This window comes from Miniopterus natalensis, chromosome 6 (assembly GCF_054644295.1).
Source record: "Miniopterus natalensis isolate mMinNat1 chromosome 6, mMinNat1.hap1, whole genome shotgun sequence".
NCBI lineage: Eukaryota > Metazoa > Chordata > Mammalia > Chiroptera > Miniopteridae > Miniopterus > Miniopterus natalensis.
Genome location: NC_142086.1, coordinates 48,030,924 through 48,057,827, shown reverse-complemented (window position 1 = coordinate 48,057,827; position 26,904 = coordinate 48,030,924). Strand labels below are relative to the sequence as shown.

The 26,904-nt window shown below is 35.8% G+C and overlaps 1 protein-coding gene across 6 annotated transcripts in view; it reads left to right on the top strand.

The window, feature by feature from the left end:
* Positions 1–2,209: 2,209 nt before the first annotated feature.
* Positions 2,210–26,904, top strand: part of DLG1 (discs large MAGUK scaffold protein 1) — a 223,480-nt gene continuing 198,785 nt past the window's right edge. For 2 of the 6 annotated variants that reach the window (XM_016200019.2, XM_016200018.2), the window contains exons 1-3: positions 2,210–2,391; positions 3,071–3,202; positions 17,391–17,557. In XM_016200019.2, coding sequence (XP_016055505.2) covers positions 2,331–2,391; positions 3,071–3,202; positions 17,391–17,557 — 360 coding nt within the window. In that variant the 5' untranslated portion in view covers positions 2,210–2,330. The remainder of the gene's footprint in view (positions 2,392–3,070; positions 3,203–17,390; positions 17,558–26,904) is intronic. The other 4 variants (XM_016200022.2, XM_016200021.2, XM_016200023.2 and 1 more) reach the window with 3 other exon arrangements.

Here is a 26,904-nt window from a genome sequence, read left to right as displayed (position 1 = left end):
AATTAGGAGACCTAATTCTGGGCTGTTGTCACTGATTCGCCCATATGTCCTTGGGCAAGTTGCTCCCTCTCTGAGCCTGTTTCTTTATCTTAAACTGAGCAAGTGGATCTAGCGGGGTTCTCACAAGTCTGGATTCCAAGGTGCAATCCCAAAGTGAAAGCAGTGGTCAGCATACCTGAGTAACTGTCATGGTTACAGTACAAGGTTCCCCGGACTTCCCCGTTTATCCCAAGGATATGGCCTCGGTGAGAGGCTGTCAAGTTTACTGACTGGGAACAGTCTTCCGGGTTTGAAAGATACGATCTTCGAGTTTCCAGTTTTGTTACCAATCCTGGGTGACCTCGGATTCTTCTCCCTGGGCCTGAGTGCGGGGACGTCTTTGTTATCCAGAAGAGGCTCGAAGACCTGGGCCGTGACTCCGGGGTCCCGTCCCGCCCGCCGTTCCGCTCCGAGGTGCGGGCGAAACTTCACCCAGGCGCGCGAGCTGAGGGCGGCCTGGCGTCGGGGACGGCGGCCACAGGTGAGTTCTTAAAGGGGCCGCCGCGGCTGGGCGCTACCTGCGCGCGACGACTGGGCGGGGGACGCAGGCGCGGGGGAATGAAGGAGAGTCAAAGAGGGAACGAATTTTCTCTTCCCGCCCTGAAATGCATTCTTGCTTGGAATGAATCACGTAGACTTTAAAATCCTCTAGTAAAACTCTTAACACTTTTATCAGATTAACCAATCTCCCCATTTCACGTGCCCTTCTTTAATTCGACCCCCCCAAAACTTTTACAGAGCGGCGAATAGTAACTTTTTAAAAAATCGGTACAAAGTGGAAGACAGTGTAGAGATGGACCCCCGGCTCCTCTTCCCTTGTCCCAGGCTCCGCCCTCTCCTGCCCCTAACGTGGGTGGTGCAGTCGTCCGCTCCGCAAGACCGCTTTTCTTGGTTAGGGATCCACCCCCGGGGGCGACAGGAACTTTCTCTTGACTTGGAGTTGAAAACAGCACGTGTTTAGTGAGGTTCAAGCGTGTCCCGGAATGTGTCTTGGATCTGGTGTAGGTGAAGTCACATCTCTCTTGACGCCCCGACCTTTCAAAACCTGGGGCGCTCCTCGCTCAAAGCCGCGGGACACACGGGTGGGCCGGGTGAGGTAAAGGCGAGCTCTTCCAGGGCCACCCGGCCCACCTGTAGAGTCCGTGTATCAACTCCTTTGTCCTCAGAGCCTCTTCGGCGCTCGCCCCTTTCAGCGGGGAGGGCCACTTGGGATGCTCGCGGGGTCGGCTTTCGCAGTCCCCAGCCCCCTCCCAGCCCTCCTCCCGCTTCCAACCCAAAGGTAGCGCAGGGAGCCGGGAGCTCGCCGCGAGCCGCCTCCTCACTTCCCATTGGCTGGGAGCACCGGGAAAGCGGTCACGTGGGGGCGCGGCAGTCGGCTTCGGGGCCGCCATCTTGGCGGAAAGTTTAGGGGGAGAGAGGTTGGGGGCGCGGAAAAAGGCGAGGTTCCGGGGGTGGGACGGCTAGGAGGGGCGAGGGCAAGCGGGCTAGCGGGCCGCGGCGAGTGAGGAGGCGGCGGCCGAGGAGGAGGAAAGGCAGCGGGGGTGCGGCCGCCGAGGGGAGCTCCTCCCCCGTTCCCTCACTCCCCCCTTAGCGGAGCTCCTTGAGCCCCGGGCGGGGCGGGGGGACGTGGAGCGGGGCCGGGCGGGGGAGCCGCCCGGAGTCGGTCCCGGGCGCACCCCAGGTTCGAGTGCACGCCGCTCTCAGGAACTTTGTGTCGGCGCCGCAGGTGTGGGGGCCCGCGGAGGTGTGCATGTGGGGCGCGAGGGCGTCGCGGAGAGCTGCCGCTTCCCTGTCCGGCCCCCGGTGGAGTAGCCCGGAGGAAGCGAGCGAGGAGAAAGGCAAGCGAAAGGAGGGGGCCCGGGCATGGCGGGGTGATCAGCCCAGCTGGTCCCTTTCTCGCGGCGCTTTACAGCCGCTGCTGGCTTAGGGGCTGAGGATCGGAGCGCCTCGTCACCGCCTCTAGTAGCTGGTGGGGAGTGTGCATACTTGTGCCGGGGGAGGGGTGGCCTCACGTCTAGGCATTTAGTGCCTTTTGGAGAGGGGGCAGCTTTCGAGGAGAATTTGGAAGCCGACTTGTCTGCTCTTAATTTGCAGAGGTATCAGCTCCTAGGTAAAAGCTTTCTAGATTGACTGACACTGTTGGGTTTTGAGGTTCTGCCTTTCACTTGGGAAAACTTTGCCAGGTGGATTTTTCAAATAAAGCTGGGAGTTTTTCGATTTGAGATTAAGGGGAAAATGCTAGTTTAACCTTGATTGTGTTCTCTTCTTTAGTTCTGTGTCCTTTCTGATTTATGTTTTTAAAGGTGTGTGCTCTCCTCCTGATTCTGGAGAAAATGCCGGTCCGGAAACAAGGTGAGAATTTGTTTCGGAACTCTTCTCGGGGATGTCACTTGCTTTTCTAGAAGTATGTCTGTTTTCTGATTGCTGTGTTTTTAAAATGTTTAACTCAAAGGAGACGGCACAGTCCTATCGTTTACTACTTAGGGAATCTAAGCCTCACATCATTCAGAAAATGAAAACATCTATATGTTTGTCAAACTTTCTTCCTTGACATCTCAAGTCATTAGAGAGGCAATTAATTTTTTCCCTCAGAAATATTTTTTTAAAAACTCTGAATTGGTGTTTTAATATTTTACATTATTATTGTTACTAAACACTATTTTGTGAGCAGTGTGGGATACTGGTTAAGAACTAGTATTTTGAAACAGTTAATATTTGGATTATCTGCTTTTGCATATAAGATCAGCTGAAACTATGTTACTAATACTTTGATCAAAATGGTCTTTTATTGTAGTAGACTACCAGTGCACATTTATTAAAACTACCCACCTTCCTCCTTTTTCTACTGTGACATGTTTAAAGTTTTTTTAGATCATTCTAGGGAATAGAGGTGTGCATGAACATACTAGCATCAGTTTACCAGGAGGATTTGGGAACTGTATAGATGTCTCGAAGAATCATTTGCTGCATAGGTAGTGTGTAATACTTTATTGTAAATATGTAATTTTAATTAGACTCTTTTTCTTTTCAGATACCCAGAGAGCATTGCAACTTCTGGAAGAATATCGTTCGAAACTAAGCCAAACTGAAGACAGACAGCTCAGAAGTTCCATAGAACGGGTTATTAACATATTTCAGAGCAACCTCTTTCAGGCTTTAATAGGTGGGAATTAAAACTTTATTTGTGACCATTATGTGTCAGCTAGGCTTAATGCTCCTTTTAATTATTTATTTTAATTTAAGAGAGTGATGTATTTGGTTCTCTTTGAGGCATTCAGTAGCTTGAACATCCATTGAGTTATGTATTTCGATAGGCCAATACTCTTTCCAAAAATACCTAGGACCTTTAACTATGATTATTTCAGTGATCTTCAAAAACAATGTTTCATATCCTAGCATTAACTGTTAAAAGGGGGTGTAGTTACAGAAATATTTCAGGACCCTAAAGGTAACAACTGAGTGACTGTCAGTGCTCTGTATTTGACTTGTATTTCTCTGGAGTCCTTGAAAATATTTGAAGAGTTCTGTTATGTTTAAGAACATTCATTTACCATAACACAGACCTCTGTTTAAACTTGGCATTCATGGAGTCAGAATCTTAGACCTGGAAAATGGTCTTGGAGATGATTTCGTCCAATCTTATTTTACAGGCAAGAAAATTGAAACAGAATTTTATTCTTAACTGTAACCTAAATTTGAAGTGATACGTCATTTTAAAGAACTGGACAAATAAACGAGTCCTGAATTCTATTCCTGACACTGCCATTAATTGAATGATACTATATAAGTTATATAACCTTTTCTAGGCACTATATTAGCTGTAGAATATGGGTGCAATGGAATAGTGGTTTTTAAGCCTTTTAAAAACATAGCTAGATCCTTTTTTAAAACAAAATCTTATATTTTGTAAACAATCCCCAGTATATTAAACGAGAGGTTTTTGTCTCTGGCCCTCTCCTCCAGTTACCTTGAAAATTGTGCAAACCACTGAACTAGAAAATTTGTGCCTTCCAATTCTGAGAATGAAAGGTTTTTTTTATTAGTCATTGACTGCATAACATATTAAAATAAGATGTGTACTTCATTGCATTATAGCTATTTCCTCAGTAACTTCCAAGTAGATATGCCCTTACATCTATCTGTTGATAAGAGTAACTTTCAATGTGATTTGAAGTCCACCTTCAAGTTAGTATACTCTGTAATAACTTATTGGTAAATCTATATTTTCTACTAAATTTGTTTTAGAATTAAAGAAGACTTTAAAGACCACTCAGTACACCTGAATAAGTTTTTAAAATTTTATATTATTATAAACTTAAAAAAAAAATTCGAGATTAGAGCTAATAGTATAATGAACTGCTATATACCTGTCACCCATTTTCAAAAATTATCAGCATTTTGCTTTTTTTTTCTTTAAACTGATGGGCATATTTTACATTTGAATTTCTAAGCTCTGATGTTTAAGGTCCAAATGGATGATCAAATTGGATTCTTCTGTAAAAACAGCAAAAAAGGAGGGGAAAAATAATTTTTGTTATTTGGTTTTCTAAACCAATGTTAAACCTAGAAATGTTTTATTTAGTATGGTCACTGTTTAGAAAAAAATAGTATGACTATTAAGTCCTCATTTACATATAGATATAGACTTAGATAGATGCAGTCCTCCTCTGTGTGACGTCTGCAACTTAAGAAAATTAATGGTTAGTGAAGTAACCAAACCATCTGTGCTTAGATTTCTCTGTAGATTTGCTATGTTTGGAGGAAATTTTTGTTTTTTTTTTACAATATCTGCCTTGCCTGTTTTGAGTGTGTTTATCTATTCTTATACATAATTGAATTCTGATAGAGATAATTTTCTAATAAGTTTATATTTGTGAATCTTTGTTCTGCATAATTTCATTGGTTGTGAATTTACTTTGATATTTAGATTTACTTATAGTTTAATGTTTTATGGGATGTGGTATCAGATTTTGTTGTAAGGAAAGTAATAGATTTTAGGAATTTTGAAACAGGTAAATTTAGTAGAGGTTTTTGTGTGTTTACATCCTGTAATTGAATTGTTGACATTGCCAAATATATGCATTCTTTTCTGTTTGCTGAATTTAGGTTAATTTATTAGCCTTTATTTTTTCAGTCTTTGAAAATACTTAAGATTTTCTTTTTCCTCTGCACCTGCACCATTGTTTTTAAAACAGTGTGATAATGTACTTTACATCTGTAAACCACCCTAAGCTAAACCAGAATCCATTGTTTTCATAGTATGTACTGAAAAATCCTGGATTTACTGTTTTTTTTCTTTAGTAGGTGGCACTCTGTCCTCTGAGCTGGTACCCATGGACTATTGGATTAAAGGAGACGTGGGTCTTGACTACCTGAGTTGTTTGAAAATCATTTGATGCTTACATTCTTGACTTCCTGAATTTGGAAATCACTTATTTAGGCTATAGTGAATTATCTAGTTACTTCTTTGGACTTGTAGTCTGCATCGATTATTTATTGATTGATTCTATGAATTGGTGGTTTGAATTGACTGTTTTTATGCATTTGAAAAAGTTGGTGTGGGACTTGAGTTTTGGTGTTATAGAAATTTTGATCTCCCCCCCCCCCCATAGCTGATATATAGATTAGGTTTCTGGTACCTTGGAGTTATTCAGAGGAACAAGCATGTACATACTGTATTACATCAGTTCTAAGATACCAATTTTTAAATATTTCAATATCTCAGAATTTGGGGTTTATTTTATAACTGATGTATGTTGGCAGTGATTTTGCATTCTTAGTGGCACATGAAATAATAGTGCACCTTCTAATTTATATCTTTAATAACAGTATCCTCAATTCAGTGAAATACTGCTATCACTGTTCTAACTCTTAGCTTGGAGATTTAAAAATTATTGAAAACAGATGAATTTTTTTATTGACTTTTGAGTTAGAGCAAAGTTGTTTCTTTAGAGTGGAATATTTAAAGTTATACATAAAAATAAAATCATGAGGTATACATTTGTTTAAAGTTTATTTCCGAAACATCTGGTGATTATTTGTGTATAAATGTGAGATAAAGTCAGTTTAATTTTAATCTCTGATTTTGGTGAGCGTAATTTGAAAACTTAATATATTTGATTTTGTATTCTCATTTTTATACTTTATTTGAAAATTTTGTGAGTAAAGTAGATTGGATGTGGTTTGATTATAGTCAGAGTAGTCTAGGTGTTCAGGTCCATAGTGGTTTAAAGTCATTTCTGATGTTTAAGTTTGTCTGGGATTCGAGATGAGCTTCATAGTCCTCAGATTTCATACCAATCTAGACCCCTGGGATTACTTATGGGGTAAGAGAACTCATCTGTTTTCCTTGTGCACAAGAGAAAAACCTGGACTCAATATCAGGCTGGCTTTAGAGACTTGAGTAGGTTGAGCCATATGATTTGTATATCTTATCTGTAGTGTATAGCTAGCTTATTTTAATGCAATGTTTTTTATTTTAGTTTTGCAGATATTTGAAAATGAAGATGGATTATGTAATAAGTGTCCATTTCTGAGATCTTTTAGCTCCTAGGTCCTTTGCTGCTATTCCATTAATGAATAGTTTTCCTGGGCCCTGTAAACATGGTAAAGGAACATTAAGTTTGTTCTACTGAGCTTCAAAGTATGCTTCTTTTTTCTAATTAGAAAAAACCAAAATTTACCAGCTTAACCACTTTTAAATGTATAGCTCAGTAGAATTAAGTATATTCACATTGTTGTGATGAAACATTTAAGAACTTTTTCATCTTGCAAAACAGAAACTCTATACCTAGTAGACAACTATTCTCCTCTTCCTTCTCCAAACCCCTGCTAAAACCACCATTCCTTCTGTCTGATTTGACTACTGTACATATGTCATATATGGGGAATCATACAGTATTTGTCTTTTTGTCACTGGTTTATTTTACTTAGCATAATGTCCTCAGGGTTAATCCACATTGTAGTATATGACAGGAAAATTACCTTCCTTTTTAAGGCTGAATAATTCTTTTGTGTGTATATACTATATTTTTCTTTATCCATTCGCCCATTGATGGACATTTGGGTTGTTTCCACTTCTTGGCTACTGTAAATATTGCTGCTATGGACGTGAGTATGCAAATATCTGTTTGAGGCCTGCTTTCAATTCTTTGAATATATATGCATAAGTGGGATTGCAGGATCATATGGTAGTTACATTTTTAATTTTTTGCAGAACTATACTATTTTCCATAAAAGCCATCTTAATGCATGTCAGAATATGACTCTTTTAAGTGTGTGTAAAAAGTAATAATGACTAACATTTATTGAGCACTTTTTATGTGCTAATACAGTATCTGTTTAGTTATCATAATCCTATGAGGTGTATGTTCACCTGTGAGATGATTATACCATTTTATAGATTAGAAAACTGATGCACTGAGAAATGACGTCCTTTGCCCAAGGATGCTAAATTGTGGAGCCAGAAGTTGAACTCCGCTAATCTGAATCCAGGGCCTCTCCTCACTGTCAACTTTTAGGATATTCTTTATCATAAGTTGAATATTTTAATGTGATAAAAAACACTAATAACATGTTTAACATAGATGTTGATCTGTGGGATCAGTGGTATTTTTTTAAAATAGTTTTTGCTTTGAAGGTGAATGTTTATAATGATGGAATCTGTGTATTTTGAAAAGCATATTTAACTTAGTAATCAAGGGTGAGCTTTTAGCTGTAATGATAAAATGTCAGAATTTCTTATGTTTTTTGACTTGTTGGTTCTAGTAGTGTTATGTTTTAGTCTGTTGTTGTGTGTGTAACTTTGCAGTCTAGATTTGAGAAAGGAAAACATAACAGGATATGGATTGACTGTTAGCTAAACTTTTATGAAATTGGAGGGAAGTTTTATTTTTCAGTTGGTGGTTTTGATTGAATTAGATTATTTGTTAATAGTTTTATTTACTACTGCTCTGAAGCAGTGCTTCGATTATGTCTAATCTGGTTGAATTCTCTTTAGAACCTTTTAATCACAGAGCTGTAAAAGCATCTATAAATATTTCTTTTGGTTTAGGCTATTTCATCTATATTGGATCAAATTTTCCCTATTAAATTTTAGTGTATTTTCCCTATATTTTTTCAGTACACTATTCAGTCTAGGAGCAGGTATTGCATTTAGTTGTCATGTCTTTTTAGTCTCCTTTAATTTGGGCACATTCCCACAGTCTTCCTTTATTTTTTATGACGTTACATTTTTGAAGAACACAGTTCTCCATTGCTCTTACTTTTTTATATGTTGTTTCTCATTTTGGGTTTGTCTTATTTTCTCATGATTAAATTCAGGTTATGTATTCTATGGAGTTCTGTACATCCCTTCATTGATGATGTTAATTTTGATCACCCAATTAAGGTGTTATCTCATTACTCTATAGTTACTGTTTTTTCCCTTGCATCTTATAAGCCAAATGTGGGGGAGAAACTTTAACACCATGCACATACCCTGCTTTTCAGCAGAATTTCTCCTACAATTTAGCATGCATTGACGATGCTTTCCTGAACCAGTTTTCACTGTATTAAAAATAACAGCACTCGTCCACATTTTCCAGTTAACACTTGGCATCTTACTGTAAGTAAGAGCCCTCCTCCCCCTTCTATTTATCTGTCCATCTATCAATGTATCTATTTTCTTTCAGTGGTTGATAATTTATTACAATCAATATTTTTGGTGCTCAGATTGTTTCCGATTTATCTAGTCGGAGCCTTTACAAACTTACTCTTTTGTCCTTATGGAATGCCCCTATCATATTTTAATGCATTTTCTTTCTTTTGGAATAACATGATGTTCTAGGTTCACTTGTGCATATCCTGCCCCAGCCTTGGAATCAGCCTTTTTGAGAAGCTCTGGTTCCTTTTAATACACACCTTATTTTGAAGAATATGCATGTGAATACCCTATGACTATTAGTCAAATAGTATTTAAAGTGTGTGAAGCACAAATTATAATACATACTTTTAAGTTTTATATGATATTCTTTTCTTTGGGGATAAAAATGGCTATTTAAATGTACATTGGTGCCCTAGCCAATTCTGCTCAGTGATTAGAGCTTCGGCCCTCCTACTGAAGGGTCCTGGGTTCGATATTGGCCAAGGGCACATACCTCAGTTTCAGGCTTGATCCTGGCCCTTGTCCAGGTGCATGCGGGAGGCAGCCAATTGATGTATCTCTCTCTCCCTTCCACTCTCTCTGAAAAAGCAGTGGGAAAAATATCCTCGGATGAGGATTAAAAAAATAAATGTACATTGACTTAGAAGAAAACAGTGAATCTGTGCTTGAGTAGATTTGACAGTTGTCTATTTTAGTTAATAAAAACACTGTACTTGTTTTTAGTCAATTAACCGATACATTTTTTTTCCTCTGAAATGGCAGGGTTATGTTTCAGTGTTTATTCGCCTTCTCTTCTCCTTATTCCTTAGGGTGAATATCCTTTTAGAATGTTATTCTTTATGTATATATATGCGTTTTAATTTTGCAAAGCAGACTCCCTGTACAAATAAAATAGAATTGTTTCCTTCATGGGAATTGATATTTAAAATCAGTGTGTAAGGTGAAAAATCCCATCAGATTAAAATTATCCTTGAAATTCCTTCAAGAATTTAACACTATCTCATTAACTACAATACAATTGGTTTTTCCTCTAGTGGAAAGAAAGCATTGTTTCTTCAGTTGAGCAGCAGATGAAGTAGTTGGCTTGTGATTAAGTAACCTCTTGTACTAAAAGCTCATAATTCTGGAATCACACTCAGCACAGTAAGATAGAGAGAGGTGCTCACATTATGAGAGGCACATGAAAACAGACACTATCTGAGGGAACAGTCTTCTCCCTTCTAATTTTTTATTTGTGACATTCACTTACTGGGTGGTCCGACAGGTAGACTTGTCCCTTTTTTTGGCAGAGATAGTTGCTGTAGTTGAATTTGCCTAAATGCATATAGTGTGACTTCTGTACTATCGGTATTAACTATTTTTATCCCACAAAATTTATTATTTGATATCTTTCCATTTCAGTAAATCTGTACAATTTTAAATGACTGTGTTTATATTGTATAGATATACTGTAGTTTTATTAATGATATCCTAGGAGCATTTAGGCATATACGTTTTTTGCATTATAAACAACATTGCATTTGTATATGCCTCTTTCTTCTACATCCTTTATTATATCCTTTGGATAAATTCCTAGAAATTAATTGCTTGGTAAAGAGATATGCATTTTTAAAAGGCTTTTGATGTAATTTGTTAAATTACCCTTAGAAATGTTACATAAATTTAATTTTTCAGGCAGCATGTGGAAGAATGACTAATGCACTATACCTTAAACAATATGGAATATAATCCATCTTTTTAATATTTTCTACTCTGATATGTAGAATATATATTTAGTCATTTTGATGTTTTATTGTGTGTTTCTCTGATTAAAGAAATGATCAGTGATGTAAGAATTTTCTTAAATTGTTTATTTTACTTCCTTTTGTGAATTATTTGTTCATGTCATTTGCCCCTTCCATTGCCTTTTTTTTCTTAGAGGTATAAAATTTGTTAGAGATATTAACTCTGCCTGCCATGTAAGTTGCAACTAGCTTCCCTTGTTTGTCATTTGTTTGAAACTTTTATTTAAAAAACACAAGTATGTTCATATATGGTTAGATTTACCAATTTTGTGTTTGCGTGTGCACGCGTGTATTTTCTATTCTTGATACCATGCTTAGAAAGGCTTTCCTATCTCCAAGATTATTAAAAACATTTACCTATATTTAAATTCTTTCATGGCTTTTGTTTTTAACATTTAAATCTTTAATAGATTGGGAATTATTTATTTATTTAATCCTCACCTGAATGTGTGTGTATATATTTTATATATATATTTTAATTGATTTTAGAGAGAGAGGAAGGGAGAGAGATAGAGAAAGAGAGAAAACATTGATCCGTTGCCTTCTGTATTTCCTTTTGTACACGCCCCGACCGGGGATCAAACCTGCAACCTCGGTATATGCCCTGACCAGGAATCTAACCCACAACCTTGCCATGCATGGGGTCAGCACTCCAACCAACTGAGCCACACTGGCCAGGGCTGATTGTACTTTCTTTAGTCTTTGTTTAGACTTCCTACTCTGATCCTGAGTTAGTACTGCCTTATTTCTTTAATTTGAGAAATGTTTCATGGTTTGTGAGTTTCCCTGTTTAGGGTGATGTCAGTTGTCACTAAATGCTAGAAAACTTTTTCCTTAAATTTGGAGACTTCTCAAATATGTGATTGGAAAGATTTAAAAAAAAATTTTTTTTTTTGGTAATAGGAATGTTTCTGCTCTGTTCCATAGGACTAATTACTTGTGTTCAAGTTTAATTTTTGAGCTTTTTTTTTTTTCTTTTGTAGCTTCTTGACCCTATAATTTAGATCTATGTTAAGGAACTGCACTTGTGGGAAAAATGAAGACTAGAGTATGGTAAAACTGATTCAGTAAGCTCAACAAATTAATGTTTTCAACTGTGAGTTAACTAAGGGTAGTTTTTCTCTAATACATGTTTTAGCATTCCTGCATTTTCTTGTTTTCATTCTTGCTTTACTACATCATTTTCAAAGGAAATAACTTTTTCAGGGTAGTAGATAAAATGTAATCAGTCATTTTAATAATATGTCTAGTATATATCTGGGTAAGCTGTATGGATTTTCAGATGAGCATGAAATTAGTCTTGTCTATTAAATGGCAATCATTTTGACCATTCCTGTATCCTACCATTTTCTTTACATTTTCATATTTAAGATACAAGTTTACAGTTAAATGTTTGCATAGGTTATTGAAGGACTCTGTCATTTTACACTAGTTAGTAAATTTGGCAATTCCTGATAAAATAGTATTGAGAGATGTGACTATTAAAACGTTATTTTGCTGTGGTTACATTTTCTTTTCATCGCATATATATCTTGATATAATTATGAGTTCTTACTGACATTGGATATTGAAACATATATATAATGACTTATATAAGCCAGAATTAAGAAATTTTCATTGTCGGTCGAAGAGGTGGTTAATTTAATTTTCATATTTTTGAAATGAAATTTAAAATAAATGTATGTTTAAGTGTTTTAAATTGGAAAACTTGAGGTGTTATATAATTTTTTCCTCAATTTTCTTCATCTCCCAAAGACATTGTTATATCTTATCATTTAAGTCTTTTATTCCTCTTTTAAAACATATTCACTCCATTAGCATTCACTGAATGTCTTAAGTGTTCAAAGTGAAGTTATTCTTTTGTTTTCATGAAGTTAGTCTTTTGAGAATATAGATTTTCAAACTTTGGCATGCTAAATAGATTTTCAGGAAGTAGATTGGGATTATACCAGAATTTACTGTGTTTGTTTTTGTCTTCTCTCTGATTTCTATTTGTGTAGTAACTTCTGTTTTACTTTAGGCTAGCTATCTTATGAATTTCCATGTTACACTCCCCATTTTAGAAAAATCTAAAGTAGAAAGTAAATATCTTGAATCCTAGAATGTTATGTTATAAAAATAGTTATCTTGTCATAATGATAATCTTTGTTTTCTAAATCTTTATAGTTGTGATCAGTGATATAATTCTTTTCTGACATAAAATGTAGGTTAACTATAAACAATAAGGACTGCTGATAGCACGGGAGATATAAAATATAAATACTTTGGACTCATAAGCAAAGTTCAGTCTGTAAGTGCAGTCTTTCCAGAAGGTGCCCTTTTTCATTAGGTGCACCTTGAAAAATCTTTACTGATACACTGAAGGAATTGTAATGGAGAAATTGTTTCTGAAGAAGTGTTATGTTGCTCATCTCATTAGTCTTGGGATACCCTAAATGTGGAGAAGTGTGCTGGACAAATGAAATAAAATGTATAAACTATGGAATGTTAGTAAAGATGGGATATTGGTCAAGATTAAAGAGAGAGTGTGTGTGTGTGTGTGTGTGTGTATTTCTTTTTAAAGGAAAGTGGTAATAACTGACAAACTGTTATATCAAAAATATCACCATACTATATATGTGTTAACAAGCATATTTTGGTGCTTCTGCAAATGGTTATAGTTAGCCCAGTATGGTAACCAATCTCTTTTTAAGTTGCATATTTGGCAATATCAGTTGCCCTCATCCCAGTAAGAAACAAAGATATCTAAGTAGCTAAAATAAATATTATAAAACCCACAGGTTAAATCCCATGCTCTTTGCTCATTTAAGGTCCCCTACACTCTTATTCAACTTATTTTTTTTTGTGATAAAATATACATAACAAAATTTACATTTTTAAGTGTACAGTTTAGTGACATTAAGTACATTCACATTGTTGTGTAACCACTATCCATCTCTTGAACTTTTTCATCATCCCAAACTGAAACTCTGCTCACTAAACAATAACTCCCCATTTCTTCCTACCCCAGTCCCTGATAACAACTGTTCTTTCTGTCTCCATGAATTTGACAATTTTAGGTACCTCACGTAAGTGGAATCATACAGCATCTGTCTTTTTGTGACAAATTCACTTAGCATAATGTCTTAAAATTCATACATCCATGTTGAATATATCAGAATTTCATTTTTTAAAAAGTCTGAATAATAATGTATTTATTGTTTGTATACACCATGTTTTGTTGATTAACCATTAATCTATTGATGAACATTTGGGTTTTCACCTTTTGATATTGTGAATAATGCTGCTATGAGCATTGGTGTGCAAATACAAGGTGGAGCAAAAGTAGGATTACAGTTTGTATGGAAAATAATACAATAATTAATAAATATAAGCATAAACTCTGTGTTTCACATACAGCTATATACCTACTTCATTATCAAGGCAAGAAGACCCTCTACCAGCAAAAGGTTAACTCGGTGAAGACTAGGATGATAGCATTTTTTAGTAATAAAGTATCTATTGTACACTTAATAGACTACAGTGTAGTGTAAACATAACATTTATATGCACTGAGAAACATTGTGTGACTGGTTTCATTGCAATATTCACTCTCTTGGGATAATTGCTTTTGTATGGTAGTTGGGAACCAAATCCTCAGTATTTCTGAAGTATGCCTGATTTGTTTTGCATCTACTTTCAGTTCTTTTGGGTATATACTGGGAAGTGGAATTGCTGGATCAAATGGTCATTCTATTTTTAATGTTTTGAGAACCACTATACTGTTTTCCACAGCAGCTGCATAATTTTATGTTCCTAACAATGCATAAGAGTTTAGTTTCTCTACATCCTTATCAATACTCTTTATTTTCTGTTTTGTTAATGATACTAGCTATCCTAATGGGTGTTCTACTCAGCTTATTTTGTCTTAAGCCTGATATCGTTTAAATAACATGAATATTTGGTTCTCTAGATCATAGGCGCTCAGATATAGCAAACTAGAAAGGCCTGTTTGATAGATGAATATAAGACCTAGATTTAAGGCATTTCAATTGTTAGTAGCTAGGTGCAAGTGAACTTTTGAAAAATTTATGTAGGGAACACTTTGTTCCTTGACCATACTAGATAGTAAAATGTTACTCTGAGTTATATTAGTCCAGGTCTCTGTTGTCCTGTATGGTAGCCACTAGCCACATATGGCTGTTTAATTAAACCTAGATGAAAAGATAAATTCATTTCCTCAATCACACTAGTCACATTTTAAGTGCTTAATAGTCATATGCAGCTAGTGGCTACCATACTGGACAGTCATATGCAGCTAGTGGCTACCATACTGGACAGTGCAACTATAGAACATTTTTATCATTGCAGAAAGTTCTGGATAGCATTGGTCCACAATTTCAATAGAGATGTTATTGAAGGGTAAATACAGCAGTGTCTCTGTTAGTTAATTATAGAATAAAAGGACATGGAAATTTAAGATTTGAAATTTGACTTACAATAATGAAAAATAATTTTATGTAATGATGTGGGCTACTTATCTTGAGATTGGTAATTAACCAGTTAATACTCATTTAGTGCTCTTGGGGGCAAAATATTATACTAGGAGTTCTGGATTTTCTTGTTTATTATTATTATTATTTTTGTTAATCCTTACCCGGGGATATTTTTTTCCATTGCTTTTTCAGAGAGAGCAAGTGGAAGGGGCTGGGGGGCAGGGAGGGAAGAGGGAGAGAGGAGAGAGGAGAGAGGAGAGAGAAACATTGATGTGAGAGAGTCACGTTGATTGGCTGCCTCCAGCTAGTGCCCTGACCAGAGGCAGGGCATGAACCTGCAACCCAGGTATGTGCCCTAGACGGGGAATCTACCCTGCGACCCTTTGGTGTGAGAGCTAATGCTCTGACCACTGGGAAACACCAGCCAGGGCTGTTTTTGTTTTTTTAGTAGGAGATACCTATGTCTGTTTGTCTCTGTCTCTCTTCCCCTCTCGATAGTTATAAATATATATCTCCTACATATATAAAATATATATCTTACATGTATGGAAATATATGCCCTACTACATAAATAAACACATACTCTCACATACATATATATCCTCTACAAAAAATATATTCCATAATATTTTCTAGAAAATAGTCCATATTTAAATTTCCCAATTGTCACAGTGTATTTTATAACCCCCCCTCCTCCCCCCAGGACACACCCCAGTCAAAGCTCAGACATTGCAGTTGGTTTCTGTGTCTTTTCATTTCTTTTATACAGAAAATTTCTTGCTTTCAAACAAGTTTTTCCTGTGTCATGACATTGACTTTTTACAGAAACCAGGCCAGTTTTCCTATAAAATGTCCTCTTCCCAGTTTGTTTTGTTGCTGGCTTTTCTGGTGTCATATAACTTGTTCCTCTATCCCCTTTATTTCCTGTGAACTAGAAGTTGATTTTAAAGACTTAATTTAGGTTCAGGCTAAACAATTTTTGTTAAGAACACTTTGTAGCTGATGCTCTGATTTTTTTTTCATGATGGTTAATGTGGTTAGTTTTATATAGTGATTTATGGTTTATAAATGTTTTCACATACATTTTTTTCTAGTAATATTGTTGATACCCTTTGAAGTAGGTTGCTATTATCCTCATTTTGTAGTTTTTATTGGTCCTTTACTTAGAAAGTTCTGCAATTCCACTGGTTATTAAAACTGAAAAGGGAGTTACTTTGTTTCTACTGTCTTAGCATGTTTTTAAAGGAGATACTAATCTTTTCATCATTCTGAGAAATAAGTAAAAGTTCTATCTATGTTATTTATAGTTATTGTGTATGATTCTTCTATACAGGATAATGCCCACCTTTGCCGATTATAATTTCCCTTCTTTAAAAAAATCAACTCAAAATTAAACCAATAGGTGAATAAAGAACTGTGGTAAACTAATAATAAAACTCCCACTCAGAGCTTCTGAACAGCATAAATAACCAGAGTTAATGTACTAAGTTTATATAATTTCAGCTGATAGCAAAGCAACTTGATACTCTAAATTATCCTGTGCTACTATAAGTACGTTTATGATTTCTTTCTTTTAAAAACATATTTTATTGATTGATTTCTAAGAGGAAGGGAGAGGGAGAGAGAGATAGAAACATCAATGATGAGAGAGAGCCACTGATTGGCTGCCTCCTGCACATCCCCCGCTAGGGACTGAGCCCGAAACCCTGGCATGTGCCCTTACTGGGAATCGAACTGAGATCTCCTGAATCATAGGTCGATATGCTCGACTGCTGAGCCACACCGACCGGGCTGTTTATGATATATTTTAGAGTTTTATCATACCTTTCACTGATTGTTTCTAATAAAATAATATAAACTACTTAAGTATTTCTAAATATTCAGACTAGAGATATCTAAAAATACTTCTAGTTCTTTGATTTTAACCTTTTTTGTTGTTATACTTTGGTTAGAAGAGCAGTTATAACCCCTTGAGAGGTTTACATTCCCAGCCTGGATGTTGGTGGTACAAAGATAAATATCGGTAATGAATCATGTATGCAGAATTTACAGTAATATTAGCTGCTGTCTTATTAGGAGCTTATTATATGCCATTGTGCTCTTTACAGGTATTATTCGGTCCTTGTAACAATTCATAATGATAAGAGGCAAGTTATCAGAGGTTAAGTAACTTGCCTAAACATGTAGCTAATTGGTAAAGGAGGAAGGATTTGAATGCAGCACTGACTTTGAAGTGTAAAAAGCCTATGACTTTTACACTGTTCCTTGCAGGTTCCGATATGCTTGTGATGTAATAAAGTGAGAAGATATTTACTGTTTAAGTATGCTATAAGATTGGACTAACTTTACTAACCTAAAGTAAAATTTTTACCTTTGGGTTATGTTGTTTTATCAATGCATAGTTTAATTAGAAAATATACTTTTTTATTTTTATTTCCTGACCTCCAGATATTCAAGAATTTTATGAAGTGACCTTACTGGATAATCCAAAATGTATAGATCGTTCAAAGCAGTCTGAACCAATACAGCCTGTGAATACTTGGGAAATTTCCAGCCTTCCAAGCACTACTGTGACTTCAGAAACACTGCCAAGCAGCCTTAGCCCTAGTGTAGAGGTAAGATAAAAAATTTTCCCCTTAAGCTGTTTTTCAGTGATCACTTTATTAGGGCTACTAAGTTTTTTCATTTTATTAAAGTGGATACTCTGTGGAACCACCATTTATAATGGAATAAAGAGGATGGGATTAAAAATACTTTTGAAAATAAAAGCTCAGAATCTCTGGTGCCCCGGTCTTAAAACGGTGTGAATGGTGGCTTTCAACTATTAAAAAATACTTGCATGATAGACCTCAACGATGCTCTGTCTGTTGGTAATTAGATAGAAACTATACGTACTTTGAAAAGATGGTTTTGCTCTGGTATTTTTTCTTAGAAATTGAATATGGTTTTGTAGTCCTGGGCAGTTTAGTTGCTACATTTATTCCAAGGATTCTGTTTATTGTCCTGAGGGATTGTGTTATTAAAACTTACTAGAGACTGATCAATAAATCTGAAGGTCAGCATTGGTTTCTATATTTTTCTATAATTAAAACTGCATTTGTTGAGTTTTCATAACCATTTTCATAATGCTGTTTTTTTATTATATATTGTTGCTGGTAGAGTTAGATATGACTTAACAGAGATATGAAGCATTTTGTAATGAAGATTCTGTCTGAGAAACATTAGTCATTTGAAGGTGATTGTCTGACTGAATGTGATTCTAGTCCCTTCTAGTTAGTACTAGAGAAGTGCCTGGAACATTGAATCAGCTTCTGTTTGGAGAGTAATTCATCAGGAACAAGTAGTTGTGGGCGGCAACCAGACAGCCCTTTGGTAATGAAGGAGACAGTTTCTTAGTTTCTTGTTTGTGTTAAGTAACAGAATGGAATTTTAGAGCAAGAAAAATCAGAAAACATTTTATTCCTCTCCTTCATTTTAAAGATGAAGAAATTGAGATCCAGAAGAAAGTAAATGACCTGACCCGGCTTATTCAGCTAGTTTGGGAAAGTTTGCCTTTGGATTTCAGACCTCTTAAAACCCAGTTCACAGTTCTCTTTACTAATCTTGATATGTTCTTTCGTTTTTCTTTGATTAGTATTTTCTACGTGTCCTTATTTTCCTCTTATATTTTTCATCATTATGTGGATAATTTTAGTTTCCATTCTCTTTAGTTGATATGTCATTTGTGCTTATGACAGTCCATTTCAAATAGATTTTCAAAATGTTAATCAGTAATACAGTTTCTATTTCACATGTATTGTGGTTGTAGGTTAAAAAATTGCTTATATTAGAAACATGTTAAATTTTAAAAGAATTGACTTTCTTATTCAGTTCTTTACTAATTTTTTTCTATTACTTGATTTATGTAGTTGAGCCGTGATTATACAGCATAGAGTTCTTAGAGTCAGTTTGCCTAGTTTTAGGTAATGGCTGTATCACTCTAACCAGTAAAAGTAAATTTTTATTAAGGTTAAATATGAGGACAGTTCTGAAAGCAATTAATGGACATTTGATCCTGTCCAAAATGTCCACAGAGACCTTTGGTCCACATGTACCTTTGTTTGTTCTATTTCTTCCAATGTAGTAAAATGAAAATTAATGCCATTTATTTTTAAAGTTATATGATTATATCCCATTTTCATATAACTTTTTTTGGTTTTGGTATGTGTGTCCTTTACTTTGAACATATGTCGTAGAGAGATGTTTGGAATAATATTTGCTTAATATTAATGGTGGTTTCTGGGTGATAATATTTTCTTATTTATACTTTATTACTTTTAAAAAATAATGAGAATGTGTCATCTTTATAAAAACAAACGTAATTCTAAAATAAGCGTGTTACTTTTAGAGATTGTAAGGAAGAACATTTGAAAGGAAGCAAGGTGCAAGTAGGAGTAAGAGAAATTGCCTAATTTAATGAGAAATTCCAACAGAAAAGGGTGCACTGTCCTGTTGTAGTCTTTTTAGGCTGCTGTAACAGAATACCATAGACTGGGTAGCTTATAAACAACACAAACTTAATTTTTCACAGTTTTGGAGGCTGGGAAGTCCAAGATCAACTTACCAGCACATTCAGTGTCTAGTGAGAGCCCACTTCCTGGTTCATAGATAGCCAACCATCATCTCGCTCTGTCCTCACATTGAGGACAGAGTGAGGGAGCATTCTGGGGTCTCTTTTATAAGGGCACTAATTCCATTAATGAAGGCTCCACCCTTATGACCTAATTACCTCCCAAAGGCCCCTACTTCCAAATACCATCGCATTAGGGCTTAAAATTTTAACATGAATTTTAGGGGGACACTTATATTCAGTCTATGGTAATCCTATTCCTGACAATATAGTACATTTAAAGTGGATCAGACATTCAAAGGTAAAAAAATGAAATTATAAAAATAAACTTTTTAATGATTTTTGGGTAGGGAAAGCTTTCCTAAGCATGACAACAAAGAAAACCCAGAAAAATTAAAAGGTTAAGAATGCTGACTTTGTAGAATTTCTTTGTGGGCTTCACAAAGTTTGATTGTTTGAACTTTGACTATAGAACTTCTATATCTTGAAAGATACAATAAACAAATGAGAAATGATAAACTAGGGGGCAGGTTGTCACATTTATGAAGAGGGGCTAATTTCCAACCCTCTCAGGAGACCTCTTACAGATCAGTAAGAAAAAAGCCAACAAACTAGAGAAGATGACATAAAGTACAAGAAAGCAAGTAAATTACTATCTAATTAAAACATTTAATTCTAATATTAGCAGAATTCTCTAGAAAATAAGTTAACTTCTTAGTGCTCTTTTTGTCTTCTTTTTTCAAAAAACTTTCCTCAACTCTGGTATGTGTCTGTTGAATAATATTTCTGATTTTAAGAGTTTAATTTAAAAACAAAATGTTATCTGTTTTCAAATAGTAAAAAAAGAAAAAAGCCAACATTCAGTAGGAAGGTGACCAAAGAATTGGAACAGGCTGTTTAGCGAAAAATAAACACAAATAGGCCAATAAGCCCATGAAGAGATGCTCAACCTCATTTTTTAAGAATGCAAATTGACCGTGGGAATATTTTAAACTAATTTGATTATCAAAGATTAATTAAATGTGAGGGAACAGAAACTCTTATACTGTTGGTAGGAGAATACAATGGTGCAATCTTTTGGAAAGAAAGCTGGACAGTATGTATTTATGTCTTTTGATCTAGCATATGTTACAAATGTACTCAGATTATTGATATCTTATATATATATATATATATACACACACACACACACACATATATATATGCATGTTCATGGCAATATTTGATATTAATAAAAACCAACAAGGAACAAGTCTAAATAATTATCAGTAAGAAACTAGACAAATACATTATGGTGCAGTCACTTAATGCAGTATAAAATAGCAGGCGTAAAAATGTCGTCTGTATATCCACTATGTGTTATTAAATGATTGAAAGCAGGTTGCATATCAGTAGCTATAGTATAACTGTAAAAAAAGCGAGATGTTAGTTATGTCTGGAACAATACACACTTAGTCAACTTTCAGTAATGTACTCTTGTTTTCAGTTTTCCCTGCAATCTCAGGCTTCCTGTTTCAGCCCTTCTGAGTTCATCTTCAGGGGCGAGAAATTATCTGAGTAGTGTAGATCTCCTTTCCCTTTTTGACCTTGTGATTTAATACTTTAAAACAATCCACCTGCTTTAATTTATGTAGAGTTTTAGGAGATAGCAGAGTTAAAAGCATATATTGTCTGCTAGGTTTAATCTGAAGTCCTCTAAACACTGACTTAAAAATTATTGAAGTACTTTGTAATATTCATACATATAGGTGCACAAATCATAAATATATAGCTTGCATCCCTGAGAAGCCATATATCCAAGGAAAGAAAGAGAAAGAATTTACTGACATCAGTTCTGCACTTTAGGGATGTGAATTTGTGGGTGCAGGGGATACAGTTTTTAGTTTTGTGGTTAACAGGAAAGTCTCTAGTGAGCAAGTGAGAGGATGGGAGGTGGACAAGAGTCCAGCGGCACACGGTGTTGCTAAAGCTGCTCAGGGTGAAAGGCAAATGTGACAATTTGGAGGGGAACATTGGAGTGAGTGGGGAGGGCACATACTAAATCTGGTACAGGGTCTCTAATCTCTTTTAATGTAGTGGAACAGCCCTCCCACCTTTTTTTTTTGCTTTAAATAACATTAACTTTTTGAAGAGACCATGCTAGTTATTTTGTAGAATACCACACATTCTGTGTTTGTTTAGTTTGTTGCCTCATGTTGTTTAAGTCATTTCACTAAGTCCTGTATTTCTTTATATATATATGTATATATCTTTATTGATTTCAGAGAGAGGAAAGGAAAGGGATAGAGAGATAGAAACATCAATGATGAGAGAGTCATTGATCGGCTGCCTCCTGCACATCCCCGACTGGGGATCGAGCCTGCAACCTGGGCATGTGCCCTGACCGGGAATCGAACCCCGATTGTCCTGGTTCCTGGGTCAACGCTCAACCGGTGAGCCATGCCCGGCCGGGCTAAGTCCTGTATTTCTGGTAACAAGAAGTTAGATGTAAAGGTTGATTAGACTCAGTTTGGTAAATGGACTTCATGGTGATATATTGTACTTCATATTGTATCCTTCAGGAAGCACACAATATCAGGTTGTTGCACTTGTGTTGATGTTTGATTCTTTAAAGGTGGTGACCTCCAGATCCTCCACTGTATAGGTATATTTTTCTCTTTGTAGTTATTAAGTATCTATGGGGTAGTACTTCAGCACCTTGCATTGAGTGAATTTTTACCTTATTCATTAATGATCCTTTCCTGAATCACTCACTTCATTAGAAGTTTCAAAATGATTTCCTCTCCTAATTTTTATCATTCCATCTTTATTAATAAGTTGATATTCTCCTGAAAAAAGTACTTTTCCCCATTAACTAGGGATGAACCTTTGTTCCTCCTACAAAACAAGGTAAAGCTTATATTTTCTTTTAAAGACTAGCTTTTAGAGTAGAGCTTGTGCAATAATCCTTTGCAAAGGTGGCTAATAAGTTTCCCCACTTTTTCTTGCTCTCTCTTTTTAAAAAACTATCACTGTGGACTGAGATATTTTTATTTATTTAATAAGTACTTTGTACCTTTCTTCTAGGACTTATATTTTACTGTCATTTGGGTCCTTTTTCAATCTCTCTTTTAAAAAATTATTATTTGAAACAAATTACATCTACAGAAAATTTAAAAGAATAGTAAACTGCCATTTTTGTCACATTTTCTTGTTCTCTACACACACACACATATAAACTTAAAAAAAATTCTGCTGACTCATTTGAGAGCAATTGCTTTACTCTTAAATACTTCAGCATGTATCTCCTTTGAACAAGGACATTTTCCTAAAAAATTTTTTTAAATTTATTTTATGAGCATTTCTAAAAACCATCTAGTTTGTAATTATCAGACTGAGGAAATTTAAAATTGATACAGTGTTATTATCTGTACAGTGCTATTGTCAGTCCATGTACTAAATTTAGTACATTTCTTATCTTTGGTACCATCTATTCTATAATTCTATATTCCTGAAGCAGAACTCCGCCTCAGTTCTTTTTCTTTCTTTTTTAAATCCTCACCCAAGGATCTGTTTATTGATTTTAGAGAGAGGAATTCTGAGAGGCAGAGAGACGGAGGGAGGGAGAGAAAGAAGCATCATTTGGAGAAACATTGATGGGCTGCCTCCAGCATGTGCCCCAACCGGGAATTGAACCCACAACCTGGGTATGTGTCCTGACTTGAAATCAAACCCATCACCCTTTGGTGTATGGGATGACACTAACCAGCTGAGCCACATCAGCCAGGGCTCCACCTTAGTTCTTACTATCTGACAGTTTTACAGTACAACTTCATGAATTGTTAAAATTTTGAATTCCTGCCTTCAAAATTATTGACACTCCCACATTTTGGTGGTCAGCATCTTTTCCTGTTTCCTTTATCAGTGCCCTCAGGGTTCTTATCCTTCTTTTTGATGTTTTATTTCTCTAGCAGAATGTCTCGGTTTCTCAAAGACAATACATCACAGAGAAACTAGTCTGAACTTCCTCTCCCACCATCAAATTTACAGGGTTGTCTCAATTCCAGTTTTTAAGCAGTGTGTTATTAAAACTAAATATACAAAATCTGAAATAAGGCACAACCCCTGTGCAAAGCCCCTGTAATTTAAAAATTTCATCAAGACCAAAACTGATGGGTATTAAGTGAATGGTACATGAGATGTCTGCAAGTGGATTTTGATGACCACTGTGCTGTTATTTTACATTATCTATTAAAATAGTTTTTTCAGCTCGATCCCCAGTCGGGAGTGTGCAAGAGGCAGCCAGTCAATGACGACTCTCTCATCATTGATGTTTCTTTCTCCCCCTCCCCCTCTCCCTTTCTCTCTGAAATCAATAGATATTTTTTTTTAAAAAAAAGTCACTTCTTTCTAAAAAAAAAAAATAAAATAGTTTTTTCATATTTTAATGTTTATATGTTATGACATTCATATCCCAGTGTTTAAATGATAGGTGGTAGAGTTAGAACTGAAGGACATACCTCGAAATCAATAACTTCAAAATGGAAATGAAATAGAGTGAAATATGAGAAGTGAGACAGCTGCCATATTATGCCAAGCTGTTAATCTAGGAGAAAACTTGGCAAAATATTATACAGTTATTAAGAAAATAAGTCTGTGTTAAAGCTTATGTATGCCACAATGGTGGTAGATTTGTGTAATGCACGAAGGCATCCTCGATTAGTCTTGAATTATGAGTTTTGATTATATGACGTTTTCAGTAATTCATTTAAATAATTTTGCTTGTTCTGTACCTTTAACTTCATCTATTACTATCTTCATTATTAGAGCAATGATGTCTTCTCATGTGTCCTTTAAAAAAGACCCTCTCTTGCCATGGCCAGTGTGCTCAGTGGTTAGAGCACCAGCCCAAGCACCAAAAGGTTGCAGGTTCTATTCCAAGTTAAGGGCGCATAACTGGGTTGCAGGTTCGATCCCAGGCCCCAGTTGGGGCTCATGTCGGAGGCAACCAATCCATGTGCCTCTTTCACATTGATGTCTCTCTCTCTCTCTCTAAAAATCATTGGAAAAGATATCCTTGGATGAGGATTAACAAAAAAACAAACAAAATCTACCCTCTCTTTTTTTGGATTGCCAAAGTGATACATACTTATTGCAAAAATTCCAAACTTTATAGAAATATATTTTCAATTATGTAGACATTACTTTCTCAAATAATTAAGGGGAATGATCATTGAAGCTGGATCTTGAAAGTGAAGTCAAAGTTTGACAAATCAGCAGGTCTTAGTAAGGACATTTCAGGCTGCTGGATGATCAGAATGTGCAATTTTGTTGCACAAACATGTTCTGAGCAGCTTCAGTATTCAGGCATACCTGTTTTATTATGCTTTGCTTTATTGTACTTCACACATTGTGCTCTTTACAAATTGAGTGTTTGCTGCAACTGTGTCAAGTAAGTCTGTCAGTGCCATTTTTCCAAAAGCACTTGCTTTACTTCGTGTCTCCGTCACATTTTAGTAAACCTCACAGTATTTCAAAACTTTTTCAGTATTATTTTATTTGTTATTGTAGTGTGTGATAAGTGATCTTTTTTAAAATTTTTCAATTACAGTTGACATTCTATATGATTTTATTTTAGTTTTAGGTGTACAGCATAGTGGTTAGATATTTATATAATTTATGAAGTGATCCTCCCGGTAAGTCTGTTACCCACGTGGCATCATACTAGTTGTTACAATACTGTTGACTGTATTCTCTATGCTGTACATCCCTGTTACTATTTTGTAACTACTAATTTGTACTTCTTAACCCCTTCACCTTTTCACACAGACCCCTGTAGTCTCCCTCTCATTTGGCAACCATCAGTTTGTTCTCTATGAGTCTGTTTCTGTTCTGTTTGTTTATTTTGTTATTTAGACTCCACATATAGGAGAGAGCATATGGTATTTGTCTTTCTCTGTCTGACTTATTTCACTTAGCATAATATCCTCTAAGTCCATCCATGTTATCTCACTCCATCATTTTTAAAATATTTTTTCTGTAACCTCTCCTTTTCTCTAGGGCCTCTAATTACATGATATTGGGTTGATTAAATTTGTCCCATAGCTCATTGATTCATTTTGTTCAGTCTTTTTTCTCTGTAGGTTATATTTTGGACATTTTCTATTGCTATATTTTTAGGTTTATTAATCTTCTGAAGTGTCTACTCTGTTAATTTCATTCAATTTTTCTTTTCAGACAGTTTAATTTTTATCTCTAGAAGTTTGGTTCCTTCTTTATTTTCTATGTCTCATTAAGATGCTTGTGCTTTCCTCTATCTTCATGAACATATGGGATAGATTTATAATAATTTTCTTAATGTTCTTTTGTACTAATTTTATCATGTCATTTCTGGTCTGTTTTTATTGATTGATTTTTGTCCATGCTGAGTTATATTTTCCTGTTTATTATATACCTGGTAATTTTCTATTGTCATTATGAATTTAACCTTTTTGGGGACCTAGATATTTTTGTATTCCTTTAAATATTCTTGAGCTTTGTTTTGGGATGTGGTTAAATTACTTGGCAGTAACCTGATCCTTTTGAAGCTTGCTTTTAAACTTTTTTAATGAGACCTAGCAACCTTAGTATAGGGTTAATTTTGTCCCAGTACTGTGGCAATACTTTTCTGAGTACTCTACACAGGGTCCTGTATATTCTGAGTTTTTCTTTTTTTTTTTTTTTTTTTAAATACTTTTATTGTTTTGGCTTTTTTTAGAGAGAAAGGAAGGGAGAGGGAGGGAGAGAGAGAGAAACATTGATTGTGAGAATGAAACATTGATCACCCCCTACTGGGGATCAAGCCCAAAACCTGGGCATGCGCCCTGACTTGGAATCGAAACAGCAACCTTTTGGAGCATGGGATGATGCCTAGCCACCTGAGGCACACCAGCCAGGGCTATTATGAGTTTTTCAATTATTCTTGGCCCTTTGTGAGCTCTGGGGATTGTTCCACCTGCTTCTTTTCAGGATTCTTTCCCCTGCTTCAGGTTTCCTTCAGAATTAAACTGAAGACTTGAGGGGAACTCTTGCATATCTGTGGAGCTCTTTTTATGTAGCATTCTCCTCTGTGATGCTCTTACCGGTGAATTTTAGACACCGTGGCCTTCCTGAATTTCTCAACTCTGTTCTTACTACCTTAGATTGCTGGGCTTTGTTTAGTTCCTCCCTCCCTCTTCTGCAGCCTGGAAACTTTTTCCACGCAGTTACATGGGGCATTTATGGGCCTCATCTCGTTTGTTTTTCTTCTCACAGGATCACTGTTTTGCATTGATTGCCTTTGTTCAGTATCTAAAAATCATTGTTTATTATTGGTCCACTTTTTTAGTTGTTTTA